We start from the raw sequence: 17741 nt of genomic DNA, 5'->3' as shown, positions 1-17741 counted from the left end.
AGCATAATACTGCAACTGCTACCATTAAGGTGATAAATGATATGTTGGAAGCCATGGATGCCAAGAAATATTGTGCTGCTCTTTTTATCGATCTTTCAAAGGCATTTGACACAGTCGATCACAGTATTTTACGTCAGCGACTGTCCACCATTGGAATGTCAGACCATGCAGTTGGCTGGTTTTCGAACTACCTTTCCAACCGTAAGCAGTGTGTGCAGTCCGATGGTCTTTGCTCTGGGTTTCTAAACACTGTAAATGGTGTGCCGCAAGGTTCTGTCTTAGGACCCACTCTCTTTACTATCTATATGAATGAGGTGGGCCAAAATATTAATGCATCTGTACATCTTTATGCTGATGACACCGTTGTCTATTGTTGTGCATCTTCTGTTGTTCACAGATCTGCTGTCTGCATTTGACGCCATTCAGGCGCAATTGTCTCAACTCAGGCTAGTTCTAAATGCAGGTAAAACTAAGTTTATGTTCTTTTCAAATAAAAAGAAGGTGCCTGCTGTTCTACCCTGTATTACGTCTGCTCAGGGTACCCCCATTGAGTCTGTGGCCACTTACAAATATCTAGGCATCACAGTGGATGATAGCCTCTCTTTTAAATGTCATGTTGACCAGTTACTGAAGAAATTGAAGTTAAAGCTGGGGTTTTTCTTCAGAAATAGAGCCTGTTTCTCTTTTAAAGCCAGAAAACGTATTGTTGCGGCCACTTTCTTGCCACTCCTGGATTATGGTGATGTTGTATATATGAATGCCTCTGCTCACTCCCTGCAACTGCTGGATGCCGCGTATCACGGGGCCTTGAGATTCATAACTGGTTGTAAACCCCTCACACATCACTGTACATTGTACTCTCTCACAAACTGGTCTTCACTTTCCATGCGCAGAACCACTCACTGGTATCTATTTATCTATAAATCCATCATCGGACTGCTCCCCTCCTATTTGTCCACATACTTGACACGGAAACAGTCCGATCGCAGCCTCCGGTCCCTGGACTTCATCTCGTTTGCCATCCCGTCAGTCCGTACTGAACTTGGCAAGAAGGCGTTCTCCTACGCTGCGCCTGCAACCTGGAACATGCTCCAGCAGAGGCTGAAGCTGTTCAGCTTTATTCCTTTAGGGGACTTCAAATTGCTTGTAGAGCTTTATTCCTTTAGGGGACTTCAAATTGCTTGTAGGAAGGCTGATGAGACAGTCTTGCGGGGTCTGCACATGTGCTTAACCAGTCCTATTCTTCTTTGCACTTTGTAGTTTGCACTATACTACTTTAATGTTTGTGTTTTGTGTTGTGTCTCCTGTATGTTCAGTTAGTCTGTAACTTTGTGTTCTGCTGCTGCCTACCTGGAACAGGTCTCTCTTGTAAATGAGACCCTGGGCCTCAATGAGATTTTACCTGTATAAATAAAGGTTAATAAAAATAAAAAATAAAAAATTTTGGTGGTCAAAGGGAAAGGTCAAGGTCACTTTGACTTTCCAGCTGCCTCATTCTTGTGAACTCGATATCTCAAGAACACCTTGAGGGAATTTTTTCAAATTTGACATAAACGTCCACTTAGATTTAACAATGAAATGATTAGAATTTGGTGGTCAAAGGTCAACACCTTGCCTCAGCCTCATTCTTGTAAACGCAATGTCTTGAGAAGACCCCGAAGGAATTTCCTCAACTTTGAGTTACTTGGCCTCAAGAATGAACTGATTAGAATTTGGTGACATGAAATAAGTCAACATACACAAATCTTTGGGAGGATTTTTTGTTTTACAGTGGATCACCTCGCTGCCACTGAAACCACTGATCTCCCTAACTCCCCCCCTCTCTCTCGCTCTCTTTCTTGCTCCCCAGGCTGCAGAGGTTTCTTGCAGATGTGTCTGCAAAATGACCCTGAGATGCGTGCCACATTAGAGCAGCTACAGCTTCATCCCTGGCTCAGATAATCAACGCCGAGCCACCTGTTGTCAGCTCTGCCCCTTTCATGAGTGGTTAGATCACACTCCTATTGTTATTCTTCTTTTTTTTTTAAATTTATATCTATTTTTCATATTTTTTCTGCACTTTAAAAACCAGATGCCTCCTAGTCAAGGGCTCTGCTGGAACTGTCCTAACATTCTATGTGTGCTTTTATTTATCTGTATATGCAAATTTTGCTAAAGTGAACGTTTAACTTAAACCCCACTCCATTCACTCGTCTGTTTCACTCTCTCCCTCCATCACAGATCATCCTGAGGCAGATGGTAGATGCAGCCATTGAGATGCACTCGAACGGCACCGGACCCACTGTCCCACGCGTCCGAGTGATTGATTTTGGTTGCGGCTGCTTCGTGAGAAAGTGATACTGCAATTACTACTGTGGTATGATATCTGGCCTCTCCTGATATTTTATTTCTTGGTTGATTGTCTCTGACTATGTCCCTCTGTCTTCGTGTCACATTGTGTATTTTAGGTACCTTCTCAAAAGCCCCTCCAGAATGGTTCCTGGTCCGAGAATATCAGGCCATTCCCACAACAGTGTGGCAGCTTGGAACACTGTTATGGGACCTGCTCGACCATAAGCATTCATTTAAAACTCAGGTTTACTTCGAGGAGGGGCTTAAAATCAACAGGAATCTGTCCAGAGGTAAGACACACACACACACACACACACACACACACACACACACACACACACACACACAGACAACGTTTGCAAGGGTCACTTAATTGAAATTACAGAAGATGATATTTAATACTACAATACACTACAGTATTTTTATGTCTTCACGCCAGTGAAAGCCGTTGCTGGAGGCATTATGTTTTTGGGTTGTCTGTTCATACATCCGTACGTCTGTACGTCCCCACAGCCATTCCAGCCTTGTGAATACGATATGTCAGAAACGCTCTCAAGGAATTTCTTTAAATTTCTTGGCAGAAACGTCTCTCTGAGGATTTTGTTGGTCATTGGTCAAAGGTCAAGGTCAATGTGACCTTGTCTGTCTTGTTCTTGTGAAAGCAGTATCTCAAGAACACTTTTTTTTCAAATTTGACATTAACGTCCACTTAGATTTAACAATGAAATGATTAGAATTTGGTGGTCAAAGGTCAACACCTTGCCTCAGCCTCATTCTTGTAAACGTAATGTCTTGAGAAGACCCTGAAGGAATTTCCTCAAATTTGAGTTACTTGGCCTCAAGAATGAACTGATTAGAATTTGGTGACATGAAATAAGTCAACATACACAAATCTTTGGGAGGATTTTTTGTTTTACAGTGGATCACCTCGCTGCCACTGAAACCACTGATCTCCCTAACTCCCCCTCTCTCTCTCTCTCTTGCTCCCCAGGCTGCAGAGGTTTCTTGCAGATGTGTCTGCAAAATGACCCTGAGATGCGTGCCACATTAGAGCAGCTACAGCTTCATCCCTGGCTCAGATAATCAACGACGAGCCACCTGTTGTCATTCTGCACTTTAAAAACCAGATGCCTCCTAGTCAAGGGCTCTGCTGGAAGTGTCCTAACATTCTATGTGTGCTTTTATTTATCTGTATATGTATATACCATATATGCATGTAGGGCTTCTTCTCAAGAGAGAAGGTTGTAACGCAGCTACGCCTGGATGGTGTGTCGTGGATGTGCTGCTGCCATGGCCCTGCCTGATGCCTCCTACTGCTACTGGTGTTGTCAGCTATTGTCACTAGTGTCTGACCTGCTTCTTTCTCAGTCTCTGACTCTCGTTATGTATAATTTTGTCATATGGATTACTGTAAATGTATTATGTTGCTCTGTCCTGCTCCTGTCCGACATCTATTGCACATATGTCAGTCCTGGAAGAGGGATCCCTATATATATATATATATTAAACATTTTATCTTTATATTTTTGTACTTGTATGTGTGATATGTATATTCATATTTGTCCGTGTATGATGGCACCTTGGTTGGGAGAAAGGTCAATTTCATTCCCATGTACTCTGTATGTGGAAATGACCATAGAGTTGAACTTGACTTGACCTAATTTACTTAATCTTTTTATACAAAAAAAAACTGATTTGATGTTGGCCTATTACAATTGTCTCCATCCTACATCACTTCAGTGCAATCTTTTTATAGAATCAAAAGCAGACATATAGGAAAGCAGACATATATAGGAAAGAAGGGCATGTCCAAGTGCATTAAATCTGCAAAACTTGCATTCAGGAAGGAACTGAAGTTGTTACGGGATTATTCTTATTCATGTGAAGAACTGGAGACTTTCCAAAGAGCGCTGATGAATCTAAGAAAATTCTTTGTATCACAGAGCAGGAGAGAAAAAAAATAAACATGAAAAGGTGAAGTAAAAATAAAGCATTCCTATAATTGTACATGATGCGAGCCGTCGAGAATGTACATTAGGAAAGGATTTACAGATTGTTTTTTAATTATTTCTACAGTATTCCAGAATGTAATTTGTTGCATGTAGATATCTGCTGTAATGTAAATTTTATCAAAGCTTTAATCTGATTCTGGTGACTGTTACTTTTATTTAATTTTTTTCTATTTAACCTTTATTTAACCAGGCAAGTCATTAAGAACAAATTCTTATTTACAATGGTGGCCTGGCAAAGGGCAAGAGCCTCTTGAGGTTCAGCTGCTAATAGTACATACTGTAAGGTAGGTCTATTCAGAAACTGGTGTTCTGGTAGCAGTGGTGCACTGATTAATGAATGTATTTTGACATTATGTGAGTGGGGCCTGTTGCATGTTAAAGAACTGTTGTGCTGCACTGATCTGAGATGACAATCAGTATTGACAGCAGTTGCCATGTTTACAAAAGTGAGAATTTTAACTGTGTATCAGAACATGTGCTTTAGCTGTTTGGGAAAAACTGCATATTGCGGAAACGCTACACCCTGAGCATGATCTTTCAGGCAGAGCTTTTCTCAGGCTGCACACCAATCCCATCTCTTACCTCGTTCAGTGTATCCCGTCTGCCAGACACTATTGTCAAACAGCACCCGGAAAAGTTGGAGCTGTTATCCACGCAAATAAACAGTTTACAGGTGAAACAGGATGTTGGGTCGATTAGTAAACCGCTTGAGAGTTCAACCTGAAAGGCGCTACTCAGGGAATATACTTCATAGCTTCTCCAGCAACACACGCTTCAATTGGCTGAAAAGTCTAAGCCAATCACTTTGCTTCTTGTAGGCAGGAGGCCGGCAGAGCTGTGACATTCAGTGTTCTCATGCCTGTGTCAACTGTGTAACTATCTAAAGATGAACATTGTACGCTCGTCTCTTTCCCGACTGCGTGGAATAACCAATTTCACCAGGTAACAGAGTTCACTTAGCTTCATGCTAGCTAAACGGCAGAGCCAGTAATGTTTGGTTACTATGCTAACAGTGGTAAGCTAGCTTAGCAACGCGTTAGCAGCGTGGCTAGTTAATCAAACGGGAAGCTAGCTACTATGTGAATGCTAATTAAATTATAGTTTAATTATATACCAAAGTATTATGAACGACAGTATTGATTTACATCTGTGGGCAGTGTTTGCTGTTGTTTTTATAATACTTCTAATGTGAGTTAAAGTAGCAGTTATAATGTGTTTTCAGTCTGTGTACATATATGTCATCATTGTGTATATAGTGGACACCAGGGTATGAGAGTCATGCATTATACTACTCCATACTAATAGAGAAACTAGGCTCATTTAAAAGAAATCATACTTGTTTTTCCTATGGTCTAAGACAGACAATATTCATAAACATGAACAACTCGAGAGCTAAAACTCAAATTTGTGATGTCATCAAGTATAAAGTCAGGAGCTGCTCCATAGACAATTGGGAAAGATGCAGATGACCCTGAGAGTATCCAGGGTAATGTTCTGGGTATGTGGGTGCATTTTATGTTTCAGAACTGAGAACACTACAGCAGAATAAAATTGGGCGCTCTGTCAGGCTCCCAGTGTCAGTGTCTATGAAGCAGCTCCAGACTTTATACACTTTGACATCACAAGTTTGAGACTTTCTTCTCTTGTTTCTGGCTTTTATAAGAGTAGCTCATGTTCACAAATATTGATTGAACTTTCCTAGGCCATGGAAGTAACTATAGATGCATGATATTGAAATTTTGGCAGTTATTCTATATGCAACAACTCATTTGACCAATAACCGATATATCCACTTTTTCCCCTACCTTATTTTAGTGATCCTCAAGTCTCTTCTGTAGTGGAATTAACACCATATTGTGCATGCATTCTATTATCATGATGGCCCACCAGCAGATGGAGACATGAAATACAATACTTTTCATTGTTCATTCATTGTGCAAAATAAGAAAAAGCACATTGGTCGATTGTGGTAGTTCACTTAAAAGCTGATAGCTGATTTCAAGCTGGCCAATACCAACAATGTGCTGATATTATCATGAATCCCTAGAAATAACATAATTGAATTCTTAATATAGGTGGTGTCCCCTTTAAGTAGCAGCACTATAAATGTATTACAACTTGTTGTACATTACTTGTTGTAATTGTGGCATAATGTTGATATTAAAGGTCCAGTGTGTCAGATTTAGGGGTATATTTTGGCAGAAGTGGAGTATAATGTTATAAGTGTATTTTCTTTAGTGTATGATCACCTGAAAACAAGATTTGCCATGTTTTAGTTACCTTAGAATGAGCTGTTTATATCTACATAAAAGCGGGTCTTGGTTCATGGAGTCCACCATGTCACACCAGCATGTTGCTATAGTGGCCCAGAACGGACAAACCAAACACTAGTTGTGTGTTACAATACCCATACCACCATACTATAGAGTATGCCAGAAAAAGATTTAGCATGTCCCAATATATAGTATGTCAAATGCAGTATCCCAAAAATACCAGGATGTCCTACTACATCCTGGTATTTCCTACTACATCCTCTATGCAGCAGATGGTACACGACATCAACTAAAAAGTGTCTAATGACCAGTCGAATAGTAATAATAGGAGTATTAATGGTTTAAGTGATGAAGAAATAATCAAAAGGTTACAGACAACAAAAGGACATAACTATAAAATAACAATGATGGAGAAATGCAGATGTAATTTTACTGCTGTGTATGAAATATGTTAGATTAGAAGAGACCTCAGCAGTGGTTTGGCTCCCAGTAAAAACCTAAACAATGAACACTGTAGGAATTCTAAACGGGAGAAGTCTCAGATGGTTGCAATCCACTAGATGCCTCTAATCTTACACACTGACTCTTTAAAGAACATTTGTTTATAACATTTTTAATCTGTCAGCAGCGTCCCTGCAGGGAACCTCGCAGTAACTGGCAACACTCACCTTAGATTATTCAGCAACTGGATTGTGCCCAGAGCAGCCGCGGGACCTCAGATTTCTAGATGTGGGCCGCTGTCTTCACAAGCTGAGGGTTCAGGAGTGTTCCAACAACTTCCTTGGCAATACCAGCAGGTACGGACAAAGAAACGGGGAACAGAGTATCAGCCCAAGAATATCAAACGCAAGAGGACCCACGGTTGGATCAAGAGGATGAGCACACAAGGCGGCATCGAGGTGGTTCTACGGCGCATGTTGAAGGGACGGAAATCACTCACACACTGACAGACCCTGTTGGAAAACCTACAAGAAAACAGACACTGGTTCAGAAACGCTGGCGCTGCTCAGGGTGCTCAGTAAAGACCTTGTGGAATGGGTTAACTGGTGATACTGGGTGGGTTGGGTGTGGCTCTCCTAGTGCATTAATAATGGGCGGGAGAATGAAAACTGGCCTTTGACAAACAATTTGCATTTACCTTAGGGTAAAAAGAAGCCTGGTAGTTTCATGCAGTTGCTTTTGATCCATAAAGTTTTGTTCATAATCATTAAATGTTATCAGATGTATAGATTGTTTGAAGTGAAGTCATTTGATTCTAAGACAAAATGTGTCTATAAAGATTGGTTGTTCTCAAATGAAAACACCAATTCTGGTTGATTTGGAAATAAAAAAACACTTCTGCAGAATTCACATGTACTTGAATTTGTGATTTTAAAAAGTAGCCTCAAACATAGTTTGTGGACAAAGGGTTTGTTCTTTGTTGCCTCAACAAACTCAGCTTTGACCTTCAGAGTTTGCTGCCATCTACTGCTGATGACAAAGCTGTAGGTTTATTAGGTTAATGTTAGAGAAGATGAGAGATAAGACTTTATTAATACCACAGGAGGAATGTACATGTTACAGCAGCTCAGGAGTCAGAAGCAAGAGGAAAAAGTGAGTGCTAAAAAAGATAAAATAAACAATTACAGAACTACAAATTAGATAAAATGATAATCTGTACACAACTTTAATTTGTACAGATACTGTATGTCCATGATTGATAGCTGCTCAGGGGAACTGAAATACATGGTGGGTAGTATATTTTTTGAAAAAGTATTGCACAGTATAAGCCTATAAATATTACTGCACATTAAGTGGTATGTAAGGTATGTTAAACACAACTTGATTAATCTCAGAGGGGAAATTATATATTTTTCACTTGGTTGTCATGTACGCACAGGCCTGAAATACACATGCACAAACAGGAGCTATACATGAATTAAATGGAGAGATGTCAGAGTGAGGGGGCTGCCTTGGACAGGCGCCCGGAGCAGTTTGAAGTTCAGTGCCTTGCTCAAGGGCACCTCAGAAGTGCCCAGGAGGTGACCTAGCACCTCTCCAACTGCCAGTCCACGCTCCATATTTGGTCAGTAAGGAGACTTGAACCGGCCCTATGGACTAAGCTACTGCTGCCCATATGTGGATATGTGTGTGTGTTTAGATAGATAGATAGATAGATAGACTAGGCTTTTAATTGAAATTTTGTGGTATGTCATAACACTTAAAACATAAATAGACATATAAATAAAACATTGTTGTTGTTGTTATTATTGTTAGCAGCAGCTGAGAGATGCATGGATACATAATGTGCAGAGAGGAGGACATGCTGTAAAGTACTTGTGTTGTTATCATCAGAGCTCCATGCCACAACCCCCCTCGGATTGGCGGATTGCTCTGTTACATAATCACTTTCTAGCCAATCAGCGCATAGCTTGTCCTCTGTCTTCACGCACCTACCACTGCCCAACCAATCAGGTGCGTCGAATCTCGAAACGTAACCGCCCCCGAACAGACGAACAACAAAAATGGAGTTATGAACTAGTAGCAAGTTAGCTTCGTAAGGACGTTCAATTTTAGTTTTGGTGTCGTTACTGTACTATGAGTTGATGTCTCCAGGTAATTGAAGTGTCGTGATGCATTCACATCGAAGCTATACGTAGTTTATGTTTTGTAGCGGTCGCAAGAAGCTGTCGAACGGGTAAACAAACCGGTTTCTACGGGTACGACAAAGACAACAAGGCTTAGTAGCTAGCATTAACGTTAGCTAGCTAGCTAAAACAGTAGCATTTGCTCGTTTTCACTCCAGCGGGTTAACGGACGAAGAGCGGGACAGTCAGAAATGGAGAAGGTAGGTTCACAGCTTACTCTTTGCTGAATTATTTAGATATAAGTGATATAAGTTGGCTGTAATCGGCTTCGAAAGACATATTGCTGACATGGTGGCGAGTAGTAACGTACGCACTTCAAGTACTCTGTCACTTTAGACCACATTACTCCAAAGTTCTACTGTATTACCCAGGTATGGCTGTGGTGTCTGGCCTTGGTTAATACTTTTGGTTATATTATTCTGTTCTGCTCACAGTCAGATTTCCTGAAGGGGCTGCCTGTCTACAACAAAAACAACTTCAGCAGGTTCCATGCAGACTCTGTATGTAAAGCATCAGTAAGTCATTTTATTAGTTCTCAAAATGCTGAGACAAATTATCATGTTGTGAATGTGATGTCGGTCTTTAACCCTCAAAAGGACCATTTGTAAAATAGTCATGCCTTGTTCTCTTGAAACTCTGAGGAAATATTTGCTCTGCTCACATGCCTCTACAGATAACTGCAGACACATTAGGCTCGTTCGAGATGAAATGCGCCTCGCCTGGAAAGTAGACGAGAGCAGGCGGCCGCAGCGGGGGGCGGTGACAAAAAGCTGTGAAGTCGGACAGTTTCCCGACAGTTTCCAGCAGCCTTCAGTCCGTACAGGAAGTCACAGACACACTAACATCCTGTCTGGAATGATGTCAATGCATTAAAAAAGTGATCAGACCCATATATCAGTTTGTTTTCACCATCAGTCACACAACATGTTTTCTGTTCACAGAATAAACCTTCAGGTCAGACAAATACAATCTTAATCTCAAATTCAACAAAAATGAGTAGTTTATCGAAAACGTCATATTGTTGAGTCGACATCTGAACCAATCAGCTGTTAGATCAGGTGAGAGCCAGGCGGTGCAGTCGGTGGAGAGCAACTGCAGCGCCTGGCTCTAAAAACTGCGGCCGCCTCGCTCTCGCGGCTTTATCGCCGTCCACTTTTGTAATACGTCAGAGCAAGTCGGGATGAAGTCGGACACAAAACTAACCGGCATGCATTGTGCGCCGATCGCCGGTGATCGAATCTGCGCAGGACTGGCTCATCTCGAACGAACCTAATGGTTCACTGATTGATTGAAGATCATGCTGAACAACAGCAAATCTATAACAAAACATCTGTTTACAAAGTCACACGGTATAGTCCAAATCTCATTTTTCCAGTTGCAGACACATATACTTTTGAAACACATGTATTTTGTTGCTAAAACCCCCCCTTGGTGTTAGAGCTTGGCTTTGAAGTAAGACTAGACAAGTTTCACTTTCAATTCAGTTAAAGGTATAAGTACATGACTGGATCAGTCTTGTAGTGGTAGTTGATGAGGTTGGTTTGCTGCTAAGTAGATGGGTAAGTAACAAAGTAGGAAGTGGGTTTACTCTTTTATATATTCCAATGACTTTTTGGCTGATAAATGGGTATACTGTATCGGCCAGAAAAAGAGGTGGGAATACTCTCTATACCTGTGAATACCCTCCACTACACCACTGGACTGGAGAAATGATACTTGGGTTATACTGCACGAGTTGTCTGAGAGTTTGTAAACGGATGTTTTGATATGCTGTTGTTAGACATGGTCCCCTGTCAATCAATAAATCGATACATTTGCCATTTTCCATAGAGGCATGTGAGAAAAACAAACTTGACATGACTAATTGATAAAGAAATGGTGATTTTGTGGGTGAAGTATTTCTTTAAATTCAAGAAATGTTGTCACATGGTAGTACTTCTTCTGTTCGGATAATTCCTGCTAATTTATAGACTGACATGTATCTCAATATCATTTTAGAACCGCCGACCATCGGTATATCTTCCAACTCGGGAATATCCATCAGAGCAGAGTAAGTGCACTCACTTTTTAAATGTTTACAGAGCAGGGGGAACTAGTGCTCGCTTTCTGTCACAGTAGATTAAATATATTGTAGGTGTATCTTAGGAAAAGAGTAAACCCCAAGCACACATCACAGCTTTTGTCTTTGCTTTGTAATGATGTCATTTTCAGGCTTTGATTAGTGGAAATCACCTTCAGTTCCATCGTGACAGTGTAGTCATGACTCAGCTTGTTTATCAATTTAATACTATGGATGGAAGCAGCTGATTTCAGTTACATTCTCTCTTCCCTGCGTCTTTTAACTTTGTGTCTCAATCAGTGTCTGTGTTGTCTCTCCTCAGTCATTGTCACAGAGAAGACAAACATCCTATTGCGATATCTTCATCAACAGTGGGACAAAAAGGTATTTCAACACAGTTAATGTAATCAAGGAGACAGTGGGTGCTAATTGTTAAGGTTATGACAGCAGATATCCAGTTGTTCTGTGCTTCGTTAAATGTGTCTTTCTTACTTTATCAGAATGCAGCAAAAAAGCGAGAGCAGGATCAAGGAGAGGGCGAGAACACGGCGCCGCCGCGGAAAATTGCCAGAACAGACAGCCGGGAGCTGAATGACGACTCATGAATCGCTGTGCTGTTGCTGCACACCCAGCAGAGACTGACCTGTACAAACAAAAAAAATGCACACACAGATGCAGAATATAGGCCTTGACACTGAAGCACACACGGATCCATACATTTCACATTTCACACCACAACCGGCATGACATTAATCCTAAATAAACACTGGTCTTAATGTTTGCATTTGACTTCAGATTCCCTCATTAACCAAATACTTTATTCCTCAATTTACTACTTTCGCCCAGTATTTTTACTTCCAAGACACCTCTGCCTCAGATTTCCGTATTTGTAGTTTGAAAATAACATACATCTACCTCCTTATTCCTCAGCCCCTCTGCTTTTCCTTCACTTATGCTCACATTTAAAAAAAAAAAAAAAAAATGCAGCTCCTATGCTGCTATTTAAGGGTTTAATGCTGTTTAGAGCTGTTATTCAAACCATCTCTGAGATATGCATGTTTTAATTTAAGTGTTTAATGCCATCTTTTGTGGCTCCCACTCCATTAAGAACTTTTAGTTTTGAATCACGTAATGACAGTGGTCCTAAAAATGTTATTTTTAGCTCATCCTTTATGTGATTACTGTCATTACAGTAACTGAAAATAACACTGCAGTGTTGCTTAGATTTAATAATCCATTCAGGGTTTGCTGTTGTTGCAGGAAAAGTTGAGTGCTGAAAGAAATGTTCATCTGTTTCCTCCAGATGAGAGATGATTTGTTGCCTTAAATGGAAGCGAGTGTGTTTTCACTATGTCTTAGAGTGACCCCTCGGTTTACATTGTTGTTTCAGGTGAAGACATGAACCACTGTTGAGTTGAGTGGATATTAGTATGTCTGTGAAGATACATTCAAGCCAATACACTCATACAAGAGAATGAGATGTGTTTTTGTACAGAGTGATCTGCAGATTTTGTAGCCATATTCTAAGTTTGATGCTCGGTAGGTTGAGGTCACCACTTTATGAGCAGCATGTGTGTCTTTGGAAATGCAAGATTAGCGCAATATTTTGTGGAACAGGTGATGACTACAGTTTTGATTAAATTTATAATGTAGCTGTACTGCTGTGTAGGCTACCCGTATGGACTGCTGTCAGTCACATTTCTTCAAAAGCTTAAGCAATATTGTGGAAATGTGTGTTTGGACTCACAAGCTTGTGACAGCAGGGCTAAATAACCAGCCTGTGTTTGCTGCTCATAAAGTCGTTGACACTCGTCGTAAAGCTTCACAAGTCCTGTATATTTGTACAGTATGTATATTGTGATTGTTCTGACCCTTTTTATCAGGTAACAAGACAGCGACTCGCTCTGTAATGTCTTCCCCAGGTTAGCCATATTGTCATCTGATTTTGTTTAGCCAATTTGTTCCTGAACCCTGGAGGGATGCAAACCAGAGTCCAGTCAATACAAACTAAAGCATTTTGCTTAGTTTGCTTTGCACCTTTAGGAGCCTCACAAATTGTATTTGCCACATTTTCAATAATGTTTGGCACGACTCTCCGTTGAGTCTATAAATGTACATTTTTGTTCTTTTGTTACATGTTGCTGTTCAAAGATTACAGAGTTTATGTGCAGTCAGGCTGCTTATCCAAGTAGAACATGCACTGTAAGGTTCTCGAGTATGACTATAAAACAGAGACGTGCAGTTTTGTTTTCCCGGCTCTTCATAGAAGAGTTAGCTAATTCTACTTTTGTTATATGGTTTGTATTTCGTCACCTAATTAAGTTTGGAATGTGTTTATTGTCAAATGCTTTGCTTTTGAGTTGTATAAATGTATTGTCAATTTCAGATCTTGTTCTTGTATAGATTACACTATGACATACAGTAAAAGCTACAACTCCGAGTTAATGGCAGTGTTTTTTGGGGTGAAACAAGTTAGACTGATAAATAGCACTACAGGTAAGAGGCAAGATGTGTATCTGTCCCTTGAAGGGGAAAAGATCATCTGGCAAAGACATCCTTCATAGGTTTGTACTTACGCAAGAGTGTGTATGTTCTCTTTCAACTGTTAGTGTTCATACATGTCCTAATCCAAGGAAACAAACCAACCCAGCAAACGTCCACAATCCAGCATTACATTTTTACAGTTAACAAAATCAGCCAATGCTTTATCTCTTGATGGATGTTTATTCAAGTGAGATTTATTTGCATCATAGAAGTACATTCACTAATTTATGTAGTAAAATAATTCATAGAAAATCAAAGTTAAGAAAAATAGAATATTTTTTTATGGTCACAGTGAATATAATTTGACCTATTGCAGAAGAATACGATGGCTTTAAAAAGTGCTTTACAACTGAAAAAGACATGATGGACGTGTAATGCATGCACATGATGCAACATGCATTCAATACAGGCATCAGGATGAGAAACAAACCTGGAATAGGAAGCTGCTGTTTGTGTCCAATAAAGGTCCAGTGAGTACGATTTAGGTGGATTTAGTGGCGTCTAGCAGTGAGGACTGCAGTGTGCAACCAGCTGAAACCTCTCCAGGTTAGAATTTCTTCAGTATCCAATGTTCTTAAAGTTTTTTATTGGCAAATTATCCACAGAGGTCTCTTCCTTTCCAAAACAAACCAGTAAAATCACTGAATAAAGCAGTTTCATGTTACAGATTAGTGTCTCTACGATGCTGTTTCAGCTTGTTGCTTATGTGTGCTCACCTTTGTTCTCTGGTAACCTAACATCCAGACGTTTGGGAAGACTTTACTGGGAGCCGAATTATCCGCAGAGGTCTCTTCCTTTCCGAAACAAACAGACCTAGTGATTTAAACTGGTAAAAACACTGAATAAAGTGGTTTCGTGTTAAAATTAGTGTTTCTCTGATGCTGTTTGGGCTTGTTGCAGATGTGCAGCTAGCCTAGCACTTGCTAATGTGTGCTCACCTTTTTTCTCTGATAACTTAAGATCCAGATGTTCAGGAATTTTTTTTTACTGGGAGCCGAAATATCTGCAGAAGTCTCTTCCTCTCCAATACAAATGGCCCTGGTGATTTAAAGTGGTAAAAACAGCCAATAAAGCAGTTTCATGTTACAAATTAGTGTCTCTCCGACGCTGTTTCGGCTTGTTGCAGATGTGTCACTAGCCCAGCATCTGCGAATGTGTGCTCACCGTTTTTCTCTGATAACATAAGATCCAGACGATCAGGAAGTTTTTACCGGGGGCCGAATTATCCGCAGAGGTGTCATCCTTTCCAAAACTAACGGACCTGGTGTTTCAAACGAGTAAAAACACTGAATAAAGCAGTTTCGTATTACAAATTAGTGTTTCTTTGATGCTACTTCAGCTTGTTGCAGACAGGCTGCTAGCCCAGCACCTGCTGATATGTGCTCACCTTTCACGTTACAAATTAGTGTTTCTCTGATGCTGTTTGGGCTTGTGGCAGACAGGCTGCTAGCCTAGCACTTGCTAATGTGTGCTCACCTTTTTTCTCTAATAACTTAAGATCCAGACGTTCAGGAGGTTTTTACTGGGAGCCGAAATTATCCACAGAGGTCTCCTTCTCTCCAAAACAAATGGACCTGGTGTTTCAAACAAGTAAAAACACTGAATAAAGTGGTGTCGTGTTAAAATTAGTGTTTCTTTGATGCTGTTTGGGCTTGTTGCAGATGTACCGCTAGCCTAGTACCTGCTAATGTGTGCTCACCTTTTTTCTCTGATAACTTAGGATCCAGATGTTCAGGAGGTTTTTATTGGGAGCTGAATTATCCGCAGAGGTGTCATCCTTTCCGAAACTAACGGACCTGGTGATTTAAACTGGTAAAAACACTGATTAAAGCAGTTTCACGTTAAAAAAGTCTGAGTTTTTTCTACACTGCGTGTCATGGAGGGGCTACTTACAACAGTGGCCGACACAAAAACATGAATGGCTCTATCTAGACCCAATGTTTGGTTTGCCGTTGCGGGCTACTGTAAAAACATGCCGATATCTGTGGACGAGGATCCACCCGTAGTGTAAACATGAATGGCTCGCTCTAAGGTAACAAAAACACAACTGTTCTTATTTTCAGGTGATTGTACACTAAAGAGAACATTCTTATAATACTACATTCCTTTTCTGTCAATACACCCCCTAAATCCTGCACACTGGACCTTTAATGATCTGGGTTTGGAACGAAAGATCCTCCACATCAACATAATCTGTTCTGGTGCTGTTAAAAACCAGGCAGTCATGCAGTATTTTAACCTTAAGTAAAGGTTAGTCAAGCCCCATTCGAGCAGTTACACTTACTGTACATATTTTACATGGAAGTTAGATAATCAAGTGTTAATGGATACAGTATAATACCTTGTGCGAAGTAAGTTGCATCAAGAGTGAAAGTCTACCGCTCGCTGACCTTTACATGTGGTCCTTGTGACTAATGTGTTCTCTTACGGTACAGGTGTGTCTCTGAATGTTGCCTGAACATTTGTACATTGCTCTTCATCATATTACATTGGTTGAACGTTTATTAACTCTTAGAGTTTTCTAAATCAGTCAATTGTCTTGATTCTCCTTTATCTGACTCATTGGAAGGTAATTCCTCCAGCGATGTGTTTAAGTCGCCCCTGCTGGGCTGAGCGTTAGCAGGCTGGGGCAGTGGTTGTGTCCCGTTCACACACACCACTGTCCCCTCTGACTTGCTGAAGCTGAACAGTTTCCCAGGACTGAATGTCCTGTTGGGGGACTGTGACCTCTCCTGGCCACTAGGGGGAACAGAGGAGGTCACTGTTGAGGCTGGAGCTCCAGCTGCCACCGCTGGCTCCTTTTTCATCTCAGGCGACTTCAAGAACTTGAGAAATCCTGGGAGCTTCGCCTCACCTCCTGTTGGGGACTGAGCTGGTGAGCGAGACGTGCTGGAGGAAAACTTCCCCTGCAGAGGGATGATCTGCTTCAGCTTCATCACATTGTTGTTCCCCAGCAGAGAGCTGGGTCTCTTGGGTTTGTCCCCTGCCTTGCCCCCCGGTGCTTTGTCGTGGTGGTGCTGGTGCTGCGTGTCTGCCCTGTGGTCGCTCTCCTGACGGGCCTCGGCCTGCAGCTCAGCCTGACGCTGGAGCTCCTCCTCTTCACGCCGGCGTCTGAGCTGCTGTTGGAAGTGCTGCTGGGCCTGCTGCTCGTGCTTCTATATGGGGAGGCGTGTTTAAATGAAGACACAGAGGAGGAGAGAGGAAGAGTCACGGACAGAAAAAGACAGTGAAACAGGAAAAGAGAGAAGAAAACTGTACCTGAATAGCCTTCAGCTGTAACACATATCTATCTATCTATCTATCTATCTATCTATCTATCCTGTGAGGTAACGTTGTTAGCAGTTATCTATCTTTAGATGTGTGTACATAGAGTAACTGTGCCTCTGTGCCCTAGTTGTCATCCTCTCCAGCAGAGAGCTCACACAAACACAAACAAGCTGTGTTTACACTAAATATGCTGACTCCTGCTCATAGATGGGCTCTTTTTTTTAATCTCGACAAGACTCATCAAAAGCCTCTTTCACACATGCAGTGTATCTCTGAAACGTTCAGGATCATTTCCTGCATGGAGTCGTGTGAATGGGACTCAAGGATTGATATTCAGGAAATCTGTACTGCCAATTTCCCAACCCAGAGCCTCCTGATACTTCTGAGAAAATGTCGGCACAGCTGTGTTGTGAGTGGAAGCTGCAGCATTGCAGAAACAAGCATGTAAAGGTCTGTCTTTTTTGTCTCCAGCCACATACACGTACATCCAGCCTACCCCCATCTTCTTCTTCTGCTGTTGAGTTTTATGGCTGCTGGCATCCATATGTGTTGTATACCACCATCTGCTGCACTGCCTTCTGCCCTATCTATTCCAGCATTGCTATGGCATGCGTTAATATCCACGAGA

At 41.2% G+C, this 17741-nt stretch overlaps 4 protein-coding genes across 6 annotated transcripts in view; 3 read left to right on the top strand and 1 right to left on the bottom strand.

The window, feature by feature from the left end:
* The window catches only part of LOC126409171 (serine/threonine-protein kinase pim-2-like), a 5821-nt gene extending 3880 nt beyond the window's left edge, over window positions 1-1941 (top strand). Inside the window, exon 9 of the mRNA XM_050075135.1 lies at window positions 1850-1941. Coding sequence (XP_049931092.1) covers window positions 1850-1941 — 92 coding nt within the window. The remainder of the gene's footprint in view (window positions 1-1849) is intronic.
* Window positions 1942-5147: 3206 nt separating this feature from the next.
* On the top strand, window positions 5148-7962 carry mrpl34 (mitochondrial ribosomal protein L34). Of its 2 annotated transcripts, none has more exons than XM_050032454.1 (2): window positions 5148-5285; window positions 7245-7962. In XM_050032454.1, exons 1-2 carry the CDS (start codon window positions 5230-5232, stop codon window positions 7561-7563), a joined length of 375 nt encoding a protein of 124 aa, XP_049888411.1. In that variant the 5' UTR covers window positions 5148-5229; the 3' UTR covers window positions 7564-7962. The 2 variants fall into 2 exon arrangements, with proteins under 2 accessions (XP_049888411.1, XP_049888410.1); XM_050032453.1 differs by having other exon boundaries at window positions 7242-7962.
* A 1125-nt stretch (window positions 7963-9087) lies between these two features.
* LOC126382881 (DET1- and DDB1-associated protein 1-like) lies at window positions 9088-12091 on the top strand. Of its 2 annotated transcripts, none has more exons than XM_050033013.1 (5): window positions 9088-9443; window positions 9678-9743; window positions 11242-11293; window positions 11625-11686; window positions 11803-12091. In XM_050033013.1, exons 1-5 carry the CDS (start codon window positions 9435-9437, stop codon window positions 11905-11907), a joined length of 294 nt encoding a protein of 97 aa, XP_049888970.1. In that variant the 5' UTR covers window positions 9088-9434; the 3' UTR covers window positions 11908-12091. The 2 variants fall into 2 exon arrangements, with proteins under 2 accessions (XP_049888970.1, XP_049888969.1); XM_050033012.1 differs by having other exon boundaries at window positions 9678-9758.
* Window positions 12092-12263: 172 nt separating this feature from the next.
* ano8a (anoctamin 8a) overlaps window positions 12264-17741 on the bottom strand; it is a 31886-nt gene continuing 26408 nt past the window's right edge. The window contains exon 18 of the mRNA XM_050033011.1: window positions 12264-17001. Within this exon, the coding sequence (XP_049888968.1) occupies window positions 16351-17001 (651 nt within the window). The 3' untranslated portion in view covers window positions 12264-16350. The remainder of the gene's footprint in view (window positions 17002-17741) is intronic.

This window comes from Epinephelus moara, chromosome 21, assembly GCF_006386435.1.
Source record: "Epinephelus moara isolate mb chromosome 21, YSFRI_EMoa_1.0, whole genome shotgun sequence".
In the NCBI taxonomy this organism is placed as follows: domain Eukaryota; kingdom Metazoa; phylum Chordata; class Actinopteri; order Perciformes; family Serranidae; genus Epinephelus; species Epinephelus moara.
Note: the sequence above shows the minus strand (reverse complement) of the source record. Positions and strands in the feature narration are given on the sequence as shown.